The 12972-nt window shown below is 52.7% G+C and overlaps 1 protein-coding gene across 1 annotated transcript in view; it reads left to right on the top strand.

Moving 5' to 3' along the window:
* Positions 1–9718, top strand: part of Tuft1 (tuftelin 1) — a 50094-nt gene extending 40376 nt beyond the window's left edge. The window contains exons 7-12 of the mRNA XM_051157677.1: positions 1079–1207; positions 1719–1813; positions 6374–6479; positions 7376–7459; positions 8990–9090; positions 9655–9718. Coding sequence (XP_051013634.1) covers positions 1079–1207; positions 1719–1813; positions 6374–6479; positions 7376–7459; positions 8990–9090; positions 9655–9718 — 579 coding nt within the window. The remainder of the gene's footprint in view (positions 1–1078; positions 1208–1718; positions 1814–6373; positions 6480–7375; positions 7460–8989; positions 9091–9654) is intronic.
* The last annotated feature ends 3254 nt before the right edge of the window (positions 9719–12972 follow it).

Below are 12972 nucleotides of genomic sequence, written 5' to 3'. Positions count from 1 at the left end.
CTGCTTTTCTGAACCTGGGGTGTGAAGGACAAGACTGACAGTTATCCTAAATGTCTCCTGTCATTAGGCATGGGCCCCTGTTGTTCTGGCTGCCTGCTGTGAGGAGGGGTTTGCAGTGGCCTTGCTTGGCTGAGGCAGGTGTGCTCTGTGGCCAGGCCCCTCACCCGTTTCTACATAAGGCTTGCTCTGCCCTGATTCTGAGATGGGGAAGAGCCAGGCAAACTGTCTGCTTCCTGTCACCCAGGCCTCCCAGGGCTTGCCTGGATTCTTTTACCAGGCCATGATCGGGTGACTGGGTGGGTGGGAATCGGAGAAGGGGATGGTGAAGCACCTGGGGCAGCACGGCCGCGGCCCTGCCTTCACCTGAGATGGCAAAGGACTGGGCTAAATGAACACGCTTAGGGCTCACCGAGGCTGTACTCAAGGAACTTTGTGGCTGTTTGGGCGTGTGGAGGGACTAAGGCCTGTGTGGCGCCACCATGCACTGTGCTCAGGGATACACGGGGCCTGAGAAGACCCTCCCGGGGCGGGCGAGGAAGGTGTTGGGAAGAGCTGTCGGTGGGGCTGCGGATGAGCAGGACTCGGGAGATGTAACTAGAGCAAACACGTTCTTTCTTCACTTTCTCTTCCTAACGACTGCAAGTCCTGCTGTTCATTCCGGAGTGGTTTCTCATTGGCTGAAGGACCGCTGCCTTGGTGTGGAGGTGGAGGAGCAGGGAACTGGGAGGATGGGGATGCCTCTCCTGGGCCATTTGCTTCTGACTAGTAGGGAAGCCACAGCGTTGGGTTAGGCTTGGCCCGCCCTGGAGGGGGCCGTGGAGGTGTTGACGATGTCAGATGTCAGCCAGGGGGTGTTGGTGAACTGTGTGCCGATTGACCTTGGAGATGGAGTTAGTCTGTGAGGGGCCAGTTAATCTCCACAGCAGCCCTGGATGGGGGATGAGAAGTGACACCGTGCAAGTGACAGTTGCTTCCTCTGTCCCACTCCGGCTCCGAAGCCACCTCAGGTTCCCTTTCGAAGGCTTAGCTGTGCGAGCCCTTTTCCTTCCACCGTTGAACACACACTTCTGCGTCACAGGTCACACTCAACCGGTACCAGCGAGAGGCAGAACAGAGTAATGTGGCCCTCCAGAGAGAGGAGGACAGAGTGGAGCAGAGAGCCGCAGAAGTCGGGGAGCTGCAGAGGCGCTTGCTGGGCATGGAGGCGGTAATGGTGGCACCCTGGGCAGGAAGGGACCCTGGGCTTCTCTCCCTAGTAGCTCCCCAGAGCACTCCCTCCCCAGCAGCCATGCGCATCCTGTCTGATGCCTTCCAGCACTTGCGGAACGGAAGGCCTGTCATGCAGCCTCAGTCTCCTTCCACTCAGGGGAAACTGCTCCCACCTCCGGCCTGCCCCTACACAGACGCCCTTTTGGGTTTCTGAGGACTCTTCTTAGCAGCAGCCAGTCACTCCACCTGTTCCATCCAGTATTGGCCAGAGCCGGGAGGTGGGCTTGCACAATGCCAGGCCTCTTCTCCCTCGGGCAGATGGGCGAGGCTGGGAAGTTTCTGTAAACTGAGAGTGGAGAGGGCCAGCCCTGACAGGGGAGGGCGCCCATCAAACCAGCCCGGCCTGCTGCTCTCTGGCAACTGTCCCAGGCCCAGTAGCAGCCAAGCTACCCATTTTACCCCAAGGTGTTGCGGCCCCTGCTACAGGCCTTCTCTTTTGTCCCACCCAGGAGCATCAGGCCTTACTGGTGAAAGTGAGGGAAGGGGAGCTGGCCCTAGAGGAGCTTCGGACCAAGAACGCTGACTGCCAAGCAGAAAGAGAAAAGTAAGGGCCCTGTTCACTGTAAAGCTGCGGTGGTGCAGACTGTCAGGCCTTCCAGGTTAACTCAGTGTGCTCAGTAGGGGAGACTCTCCTGGCAGGCACTGATCAGAGGGCTACCTTCCTCAGGGAGCTCATTTAGCGTGAGGGCAATGACCTGAAGACAAGGATTTCTGGCTTTAGAGCTAAGGTGGGCAGAGTGGAGGCAGCGGGGGAGGGCAGCATGGGCTGTCCTGGCTCTCAGTGCAGGAGGCTTCACTGGGTGTGTCACTCCACGTCTCCTACCCCTAAAGCAGACACACTAGACATTCCTGAAGGTCATATAAACCTCCAGTCCTTCAGAGACAGGCGGGGAACATCATGAGAATTTCCTGTTGCTCTAAGCAGTTCAGATAGAAACGAAGAACCACCTGCTGTCCTCAGAGGCCTGTACAGGGATTGCTGAGCATTCTTTTCCTCCAAGGTTAGAGTTTGGCAAACCTCCTATGAGGAGAGGGGATCAGAGGCTCCAGATCAGTGGGACCCTCAGAGCAAAGAGCGCTTCCTCAGTTGTCAGGACCGAATGAGACCTTGACAGGGCATGGTGGCACATGCCTGTGATCCGAGCACTTAGAAGGCTGAGGCAGGAGGATTGCTATGAGTTCAAGGCCAGCTTGTGTTACAGAGTGCGACTATGTAAGTAACAACGCTCCTTCTAGATGGAGTAGTGGTGGTCTGTACCTATTGTCCCAGGTACTCAGGAGGCAGAGGCAGGGGGACCATGAGATCCAGGCCAGCCTAGCAACTTAACAGGATTTGGCTCAAAGATAAACAACAAACAGTTAAATCTCAGAGAGCCACCGGACAGTGGTGGCGCACACCTTTAATCCCAGCACTCAGGAGGCAGAGGCAGGCGGATCTCTCTGAATTTGAGGCCAGCCTGCTCTACAAAGTGAGTCCAGGACAGCCAGGGCTACACAGAGAAACCCTGTCTCTAAAACAAACAAACATCTCAGGGAGCCATAGTGGGTCTGTTCACCATTATATAAGTGACTTCTTCAAATTCAACAGACATTACCTGAAGGGCAAAGATGAGCAGACACTGCCACAGCCCCTCTGTCTTCAGAGGGTCTTTTCTCTTCCTTAGAACAACCCAGGTTTGGCCTTCCTGGCTTGGAAAACGCAGGCACCTTTTTTTTATTGTAGCCTCCTTTCTAGTTTGACGTTATATCCTCAAAGTAACTTTAAGAGAACAGTTGGAGCTGTATTAGTGTGCTTTTTATTTATTTTATTTGGGTTTCTTATGCCTCTTCCTTCCTCCCAGCCCTCCCCCAACACTAGGCAGGAGGGAAAGAAAGAACGTTAGAGGGGAGGGCCCGTGACAGGCTCTTCAGGCTCCTTCCTGCTGGTTAGGGTCATTGGGTTCCTTGGGGCAAGTCCGGTCGTAGTCGTCAGGGCATCTTTAACTTCTTCTCATCAAACTGAACCAACAGCACCCAGGGGCAGTGGGTGGAGCAGCAGCTGCCTTCTTCCGAGCACCCCTGTCCCTCTCCAGGCTCTGGCATTTATTCCCTTTCTGAGTCCCCAGAATTAAACTATCTGTAGCTGGCAAAGATCATGCCCTTCTCGGAGCCTGCAGGAGGCAAATAGTCTGCTGCCGTGGCCAATCTGAAGCAGCATATTCCACACATGGGTTGAAACAGAAACATGTTTACATAACACAACTGAGTTTTTAAAGACACCAGAACTCCCACAACAGAGCTGGGAATGGGGGCCCACGCCTTTAATCCCAGCACCCAGGAGGCAGAGGCAGGTGGATCTCTATGGACTTTAGGCCACCCTGGTCAACATAACAAGATCTAGACCATCCAGGGCTTCACAGTGAGACCATGTCTCAAAGAGAAAAAACAAGACAAAACCCAGGAAACCGGAAATGTCTCTTTACTGAATATCTACAGTCTTATTTTGTTGCCATTGGTCCCCAAAACAAACAATAAAGAGTTATGTGGGTGGCATTTATATGGCATCAGGTATCCTACATAGTGTAGAGGTGAGGTGTAAGGGGGTGCACACACACAGGCGGATGCAAATACTAAAGAGAAACAGAGCACACGGGCTGGGGGTCTCTACGATCACTCCCTTTCGGGTGCTGGGGGATGGCTGCGTTCAGAACTCCCACCTCTGTGTAGGAGGTACCTAGGGCAGAGTAAAAGAGAAACAAAGGGTGAGATAATCCCAGACGAATGTTCTGGAATAGTGTTTGACACGTGTGGAGCGCTGAGGGTGGGATTCACAATGTTTGAATTCCAAGGAGGATGAGGGGGCAGGTGCATGGTAACCACCCCACCCTGAGCGCTGTCCATTTTCTTTTCGTTTTGTTTTGTTTTGTTCTGTTCTGTTTTTCAAGACAGGGTTTCTCTGTGTAGCTCTGGCTGTCCTGGAACTCACTCTGTAGAGCACGCTGGCCTCGAACTCAGAGATCCACTTGTCTCTGCCTCCCTAGTGCTGGGAATAAAGGCGTGTGCCACCACCGCCCAGGTACCAGCATGTACTTATCAATTTCTTCAGGCAGAGCTGGGAAGGAGCAGCGCCTGTGGTCTTTCAGGGATCTCCGGGCATCCTCAAAAGTGACTAAGGGAAGCTTTCTCTACTACTCAGCACCGTGATGTCAGCCAACCTTCTTCTCTCCTAACACTGACTGTGGGTCCCACAGTCTCATACAAGCCTGAGACTATCCAGACTAATGCAGGCCCCTCATGTCAAAGGTTCAGTTTTACCCCAACTTTAACTGCCAGTCAAAATTAGTGTGCTCAAGGGCACTCAGTTTACCTTTCCCATTTGCCTACAAAGTGTGTGTGTGTGTGTGTGTGTGTGAGGCCTACAAAGTGTGAGTGTGTGATCTGGGGTTCTTCCTAGTTGCTTCCTCAGGCTCAAGAATTTGTTGTAGTGGCTCGTGGAACTGATGAAACAGTATTATAAGTTCCTTTTGCTTTTTTGAGAGAGGGTTTGGCTGTCCTGGACTCACTTTGTAGACCAGGCTGGCCTTGAACTCAGAGACCTGCCTGCCTCTGCCCCCTGGATGCTGAGATTACGGGCGTGCAACACCACGTCCAGTTTATTATTATAAATTCTTAAAGGATTCAGGTGACCACAAGATGAAGTGGTATATAGGGTGAGGTCAGAGGGCACAGTGCTGCTGTCCCCAGAGAGCAGGTACATACTGTCCCCTTGAAATGTGTATGCGGATGTTGCAATGTGCAGGTACTGTTCCTCCCCAGACACTGGAGAAGGGCTGACGTTTGTAACATTTTAACTGTCCCTCATCCTGCAACTATCTACAAATCCCAGGCAACAAACAGTCTTGTTTCTTTCTTTCTTTCTTTCTTTCTTTCTTTCTTTCTTTCTTTCTTTCTTTCTTTCTTTCTTTCTTTTTTTTTTTTTTTTTTTTTTTTTTTTTTTTTTTTTTCTTTCTTTTTTTTTTTTTTTGAGACAGGGTTTTCTCTGTGTAGCCTTGGCTGTCCTGAGCTCACTCTGTAGACCAGGCTGGCCTCGAACTCACAGCGATCCACCTGCCTCTGCCTCCTGAATTCTGGGATTAAGGTGTGCGCCACCACGCCCAGCCAGCCATTTGTTTAGTGTACTAAGACCTTAGCACTTCTGCAGATTGCAAGCCTCTTGTCAGAAGGTGGAAACCCAAGACCAAGTACTGTAGAGTAGAACATGTTTCCTTAACTCCTGTGCTTGGAAATGTATAATGGTTTGAGGAATTCTCTGTTAAGAATCAAGGATAGAGGGGCTGGAGAGATGGCTCAGTAGTTACGAGCACTGGCTGCTCTTCTACAGGACCAGGGTTCAATTCCCAGCACCCACATTGCAGCTCACGCCTGTCTGTGACTCCAGTTCCAGGAGAGCCAACAGACACACAAGTAGGCAAAACACCAATGCACATAGAATATAGAAACAAATCATTGAAATAAAAAGAATTAAGGACAGAGCAGCTGTTTCTTATTGAGGATCTTGGCTTTGTTTGCTTAGAGTGATCCTAGTTCCTACTTAAATCTTCTAAGTAATCAGAAACTTAAAATAACAAGACAACCAATTTTCTCCCGGCTTTAATACTGAAAAATTTTAATAATAATGTTAATATTTTTTTTTAAAAAGCCAACGTGGTACACGCCTTTAATTCAGCACTCAGGAGGCAGAGGCAGGTGGATTTCTGAGTTTGAGGTCAGGCTGGTCTACAGAGTGAGTTCCATGACAACCAGAGCAGCACAGAGAAACCCTGTCTTGAAAAACAAAACCCAAAGCCAACAAACAAACAAACAAACAAACAAGCAAACAAATCCCTACCCCTGGCAAGGCATGGTGCCTTGTGCCTGTAATCCTAGTAATTTGGAAGGTTGGTTCAGGCCTACCACGGAACACAAAACCCCTGCCCCCTAGTGGCATGCAAGTGACGTACCCTGTCTGTGTCAGTGAGGCTTTAAAAGTGCCTGGTTACTTGTCTCTAGGCAGGCCATGGGGCTCAGGGACTCACCCTGGGTGGCAAGTGTGACTTCACCTTGGCCTCCTGGTCTTTCTCCCCAGGGCTGCTGCTCTGGAAAAGGAAGTGGCCGGGTTTCGTGAAAAGATCCACCACTTGGACGATATGCTCAAGAGTCAGCAGCGGAAAGTTCGGCAGATGATAGAGCAGGTAGACCGGGGGTCCCGTCTCAGCTGCTCTGTGTACACCCCCAAGCCTGTGCTGTCATTGCGTCCACCCCTCGGCACCTGAGTTAAGGCGGTACGGCCCCGTGAGGGTCCCGGTGCCGGTTGCTAGGTTCTGGGCAGTGGCCCCGTGAGGGTCCTGGCTGCCGGTTGCTAGGTTCTGGGCAGTGGCCCCGTGAGGGTCCCGCTGCCGGTTGCTAGGTTCTGGGCAGTGGCCCCGTGAGGGTCCCGGCTGCCGGTTGCTAGGTTCCGGGTGGTGCTCTCCTCACTTGTTTCCTATCACGGTTTTTGCATCTAGTTTCTGGCTTCCCGTTGGGATGGGGGAGGCTGGTCTCACTTACACTCCACATCTCCTCGGTGAGTGAGTAATGGAGTCATAATAAACTCAGTTACCTGCGAAGATTATCCATCCTCGTGGCTCCTGCAGATCTCCTGCCTCAGAGTTCTGCCTGAGCATCAGGGTAGCGTGTTGGGATAGGCCTGCCGGCAAAACTGTTTGGAGACTCTAAGGTTACCCTCTGGATAGAGAGGCCCCTCCCCGCCTCCTGCCAGCTCCCTACACATGTTTCTCACTGTCTAGAACTGTGTCTGTGATACGGTAAGCACTCAGCAAACGTTCCCTAGGTGAGTGAATAGACAGTTTGTACTTTCCAGAACCAAACGGAATAGGTGTGGATTTGAGATTGGCCCGCCCTTTCTCCCCCGCTCCCCCCATCTGGGGTCATTAATGATGACAAGAGAGGTTCTGTAGAAACACCATGACGCCATGAGACGCAGACCTCTCCTCTTGCCTCCGCTGCCTTCCCTGCACCCAGGGTGGTGTTTGGGGAGGGTGTAGCTCATCTTTGCAAGATGAACTCTGTGTCTCTTACATCTTTGCAGCTCCAGAATTCAAAGGCTGTAATCCAGTCGAAGGATGCCACCATTCAAGAGCTCAAGGAGAAAATTGCCTATCTGGAGGCTGAGGTCTGTAGGGGACAGCCCCTGACAGGGAGCTGGGCTCTGGAGAAGCCTGGGCACACAGAGGGGAGGCTGAGGTCTGTGGGGGACAGCCCCTGACAGGGAGCTGGGCTCTGGAGAGCCTGGGCACATGGAGGGGAGGCTGAGGTCTGTGGGGGACAGCCCCTGACAGGGAGCTGGGCTCTGGAGAAGCCTGGGCACACAGAGGGGAGGCTGAGGTCTGTGGGGGACAGCCCCCGACAGGGAGCTGGGCTCTGGAGAAGCCTGGGCACACGGAGGGGAGGCTGAGGTCTGTGGGGGACAGCCCCCGACAGGGAGCTGGGCTCTGGAGAAGCCTGGGCACACAGAGGAGAGGCTGAGGTCTGTGTGGGGGACAGCCCCCGACAGGGAGCTGGGCTCTGGAGAAGCCTGGGCACACAGAGGGGAGGCTGAGGTCTATGGGGGACAGCCCCCGACAGGGAGCTGGGTTCTCGAGAAGCCTGGGCACATGGAGGGGGCATGGTCCTGTCCAACAGCTGCTCCGAACTGAGTATCTAGAAGTGTTGAGTTGATAGTTTCCAGGGTGCAGCTGACAGCATCCCCAGTCGAGGGCAGAGCGTTGTGGTACAAGCCATCAACCATAGCACATTTTGACCAAATGAGCTTTGCTGACGGTGGAGCCAGCCTTTGAAGGAGGAGGGGGACATTCTCTGGTTGGCATCTCCTCATATCTCTGGTGAAGGGTTCAGTCAGCTATCAAGATGACTTCCTAGTCCCATCTCTGCTTTGCTGCAGAGCCCTTCTGGTGTGTTGACCACCCTCAGATCACTTTGCAAGCCACTGTGTGAAGATGGCTGTAATAGGGGAGACAGGTGGGAGACAGGGTATGTAGAGAAAGCATGGTCTAGAGTTAAAGATAGGATATGTTAAGGAAAAACAAAACAATACTGAAATTATTTGGGCTGGAGAGATGGCTCCAAGGTAAGAGCTTGCTGTTCGGTTCCCAGCTCCTAGGCTGCTAACATTTTCTTCTGAACTCCAAAGACACCTGGATGCATGTGGTACACACTCACACAGACATGCATATAAATAAAAAGTAAAACTAAAAACAAACCAAGAAGCTACAGATACTTTAAAAAAAACTAGGCGGGCTGGAGAGATGGCTCAGTGGTTAAGAGTACTGACTGCTCTTCCAAAGGACCGGGTTCAATTCCCAGCACCCACATGACAGCTCACAACTATCTGTAACTCCAAAGATCTGACACCCTCACACCAATGCACATAAATTAAATTTAAATTAAAAAAATTTTTTAAAAACTAGGCTGTTGACAAAGGCATAAGACTGCTTTAACTGAAGACACGAAGCCACATACATGGAGGAGGAGCCAGAAGTGACTGGGTTGCTAGGTTATGGAGGAGCAGGCACTTGAGGCAGAGAGTGATCCGTTCTGAAGATGATGAGGGGAAAGGACACCCCTGGCTAACGGGAGCACCCGCGCAGGTTACACAGGGCGCTCAGCAGCCCCAGAGACCCACTGACCTGCTCTTGCCTTGCAGAACTTGGAGATGCACGACCGCATGGAGCATCTCATAGAGAAGCAGGTGGCCCGCGGGAGCTTCAGCACACAGACCCGGGCCAAGACCGAGGACCTGGGCAGGTGAGCACCTGCAGAGCCTGGGCCCAGGAGGAGGGGAGAGAGCTGAGGAGCTGTGTAAAGCTTGCTGTGCCAAGGCCCAGCTTCCTTCCCCGAGGCCCAGCTTCCTGCCCCCATCTCCAGTCAGTGTTCAATAGACTGCTTCCTAGCCTGGAGGGAACATTCATGGCTCCTGGAAGTGTATGAGATCCCAAGATTGCATGTGAATTTTATTTATAATATTTGTGTATTGCAAATTTGTACATATATTTGCATATTTCTAGAGTAGAGTCTTTTGTTTCTAAGAGAGTCACAAAGAGGCCTCACATCTTGGGGGAAAACCAAGACCCTCAGCTCTGTCCACTCCTCAGGTGTGTAGCTAGCCACCCCATCTTTACCACCCTTGCCACCAGAGGACTGGGTCATGCCACAGCTTCTCCTCCATGTTACTGAAAATCACCTAAGAGCTCATGAGATGAGCCAGCCCTGCAGTGTAGTATTCCAGAGACACCATGGAACCGGGGAGGGGAGGCTCTGGGAGGCCGGGTGCAACGGCACAGCCCTCACCATCTACTCCTTTCTCTCCAGTGTCAGGATATCCAAGCCCCCCAGCCCTAAGCCTCTGCCTCTCATCCGAGTGGTAGAAACCTGAGCTGCCAGGAGATGAAGTTGCCATTGCTGTCGCCTCAGTCCTGCAGAGAAGCTCACCACCCTGTAGGCCGTTGACGCTGACTTTCCGACTACCCTGGTGGCCCCAGGTCTTGGGCTCGTGCCCCAGGCTTCTGTCCTCTGCTTGCTGGCAGATGGGGCGGGAGCGTCTGTCTCCTCGGGACACTGCAGACCTTGGGAAGATGGTCTCCTGCTAGCAGGAACAAGGCAATATCCTTACTCTCAGTTAGTGTTTTCCCATGTACCAGAGCTCCCCTGCTGCGTACACTGGAGTCTAGCTGCCCAAAGCCAGCCCCTCGTCAAGTCCAGAGAAGTGACAAAATTTGTCTCAGCCTGAAAGACTGGAAGCACAGATGTCTAGTGACTGGAGGTGTCCCGGGGGAACGAAGTTCCTTCTGCAAACACAGCTCAGGTCTCAACAACAAACTATTTGTTTTCCCACTTGGCTCCACCCTTGTGCCGTGCTGACCAGGGCCTCCTACAGACAGCCAATGGGAGCTAGCTGGACAGGTCTGGTCTCAGCCAGGCAACCTAAACTAGCTAGTGTGCCTTCCTGAAGACCGAGGAATGTGCATTCAGGGAGCAGTTTAGCAGGAAGATTCTCTAGGGCCACGAATAGTTCTTGCGGCTTCGCTGTCTTGGAAGGTCCCAGGCTATGGGTTTTCCCCTGCGGTGTCCTGAGAGGCACAACTCAGTCTTCCTATCCCAGAGCTAAAAACTTTCCTCCGAGTTGCATCAGTCCCAGCAAAACCGCCACTGTATTTATTTTGCTAAGTTATTGCTGGTTTTGCTTACATCTCATAATTGATTCAGTACCAGTGTTGTACAGGCTTCTGCTAAGGTATTTGGGTTTTCCTGACTGTGGGGGAAGTGTTCTGGTTCCCAGGGGCGCACTAACTCCCCTCTATCTCTGCTTTTCACTTATTCCTCCAGAGCCAACCTGTGTCTCGGGGCTAGCGTCTGTCCCTGAGTGTGTGCTGTCTGCGGAATAGGACAGTTGGGACTGTTTGGGGGGCCCAGGTGGGTTCTTCTAACCCCTCAGAACCCTTGTACCCCATAACAATCTCTATCCCACCCCAATGACCCTGCAGCTCATTGTATTTCCCGGAGTGTGGCCTAGTAGCCTCAAGAGTGTTCAGGCACATGACTGCAGAGCCACGGGGACAACTTCAGTCTTACAACTCACAGCCAGAAGCCTTAAGTCTGTGTTTCTACGTCAGGGCTCGGCCCAGGGCCTGGCTCTGTCTGCACAGTGTCCTGAGACTTCAGGCGTCTCTCTGCAGAATGAGGGCGCTCAGTGTGGTCTCTGTGCCCCTTCAAATTCGTTTCCTGTCTGTGACACACGGTCTTTGTATGGTGACTTTAATAAATTATGCTAACATACCTCTTTGCCCTATGGACCTCCTTTTCCTTCTTGGAGAGGATGAAAGAGCAAACAGTACACCGTCTCTTGAAGGTGGCATCCTGTTGTCAACATCTGAAAGGTATGTCACAGCTCTCTCAGACCATGACGTGTGGGTGTTATGGCATTCAGAGAAGTCATGAGCCATCAGGCCCTGCGGTATCACCGAGTTTCGCCATTCTGTGTCCTGATTTGGAACAGCACTACCCAGAATCCCGGGTCCTGAGACTGCAGGGAGGGACACTAGCCCCAGCAGAGGTACAGAAGCGAGCAGCCTCATCCTCTGCAGAAGTGGGAAGCTCTGAGAAATGCTGACTGCAGCTCTTCGGAGGGTTTATTAGTTTCTGGCAAGCTCTGTTAATGCAGTGATATTTCTCCTCCTTTCTGCCAGGAAGGCAGTTGGCTGCAGGGCCAAACAAGACATAGCTGAATTTACACAACCCCTTCTGGGCCAAGCAAATGGGAAGCAACAACCCCTGGCTCCTGGGCCCTCTGGTTCCCCTTTTGTCCTTCCAACTGAGAATGTAACTCCTTCCCCCCTACACTCTCCCCCCCACCCCCCAGCCCAACTTCTCAGCACAGGCATCAAAATACCCAGGCGGCTTTCCACCCGGCATCCAGATCTGTCTCCCGACTCCCAGGCTGCTCTTGCCCTGGCAGTCTTGCTTGCACAGAGCTATCCAGATGCCCTGTCTCAGAACATTAGCAGGGTGGGGTTGGCAAGGGTGCCAAGGAGACTGGCCTGGCTGCAGGATACAGGGGTGAGTGTGCTGCCCTGCAGGAAAGGGAGGCTCTGCAGCAGGGCCTGCTGGGCTACATGGGAAGAGCAGAGATGTGGGGTGGAGATAGGGAGCGGGTGGAAGGCGTTCTGGAGAGCAGAAGCCAGGCTCGGGGTGGTGGGGCAGTGAGCTCTGGCATCACAGATGCCGCTGTGCCCTGCTGCTGAAAAGAACAAGGCCGGGGAGGATGCGCGGGGAGAGGGGGACCACTCGGCACCTTGACAGTCTTTCCAGTCAGAGATGTCAGGTAGAGCTAAGGGGATGGCAAGCCCCTGCCTTTTTTATGGCCTGTGTTTAATGGTGTTCTAAGCCAACTCCTGCATGCTATCGGAGAGAGGTGTGACTTCTGCCTCTTTGGGACCTTTGCCACGAGGGCGTTAAGAGTTGCCCAGGCATGCAGCCATCATTGCCAGCCTCCTAAAAACCTGGGCTACGAGCCTGGTGTGGGAAAAGAAGCCCACGGGAGCATGCACTCCCTGCCTCCCCAACAACTGCCCATATCCCAGGTCTTCATCTGTTTGTTTGTTTGTTTTTTGTTTTTCATCCTTGCACTGAGCAGAAAAGAACCTGGCAGCACATACTGTGTCAGCCAGGTGGAGCAGGTTGCTAGCCTCGGCCACTTTGGTGACGAGGCAGGAGGACTGAAAACTTAAGGACAGTCTGGTCAACTCAGTTAGACCCTATCTCAAAATAAAAGTTTACCAAAATAATTTTAAAAAGAGCCCAGAGCGCAGCCATGTGCACCTTTAACCACAGCACTGGTGGGGGGGGGGGGGGGGGGGGCGGGCTGAATATGGTCAGCACAGTGAATCCCAGGCCACTGCTGGGTGGTGGCGCACGCCTTTATTCCTAGCACTTGGGAGATAGAGGCAGGTGAGTCACTGTGAGTTCGAGGCCAGTCTGGTCTACAAAACAAGTCCAGGACAACCAAGGCTACACAGAGAAACCCTGTCTCGGAAAACAAAACAAGACAAACAGTGAATCCCAGGCCAGACAGGTGTCTTAAGGTTCAAAGATGATTTATTCATTTTCTTGGTGTCTGTCTTTCTTGGGGTC

The sequence above is a fragment of the Acomys russatus genome, chromosome 15, assembly GCF_903995435.1.
Source record: "Acomys russatus chromosome 15, mAcoRus1.1, whole genome shotgun sequence".
In the NCBI taxonomy this organism is placed as follows: Eukaryota; Metazoa; Chordata; class Mammalia; order Rodentia; family Muridae; genus Acomys; species Acomys russatus.
Note: the sequence above shows the minus strand (reverse complement) of the source record. Positions and strands in the feature narration are given on the sequence as shown.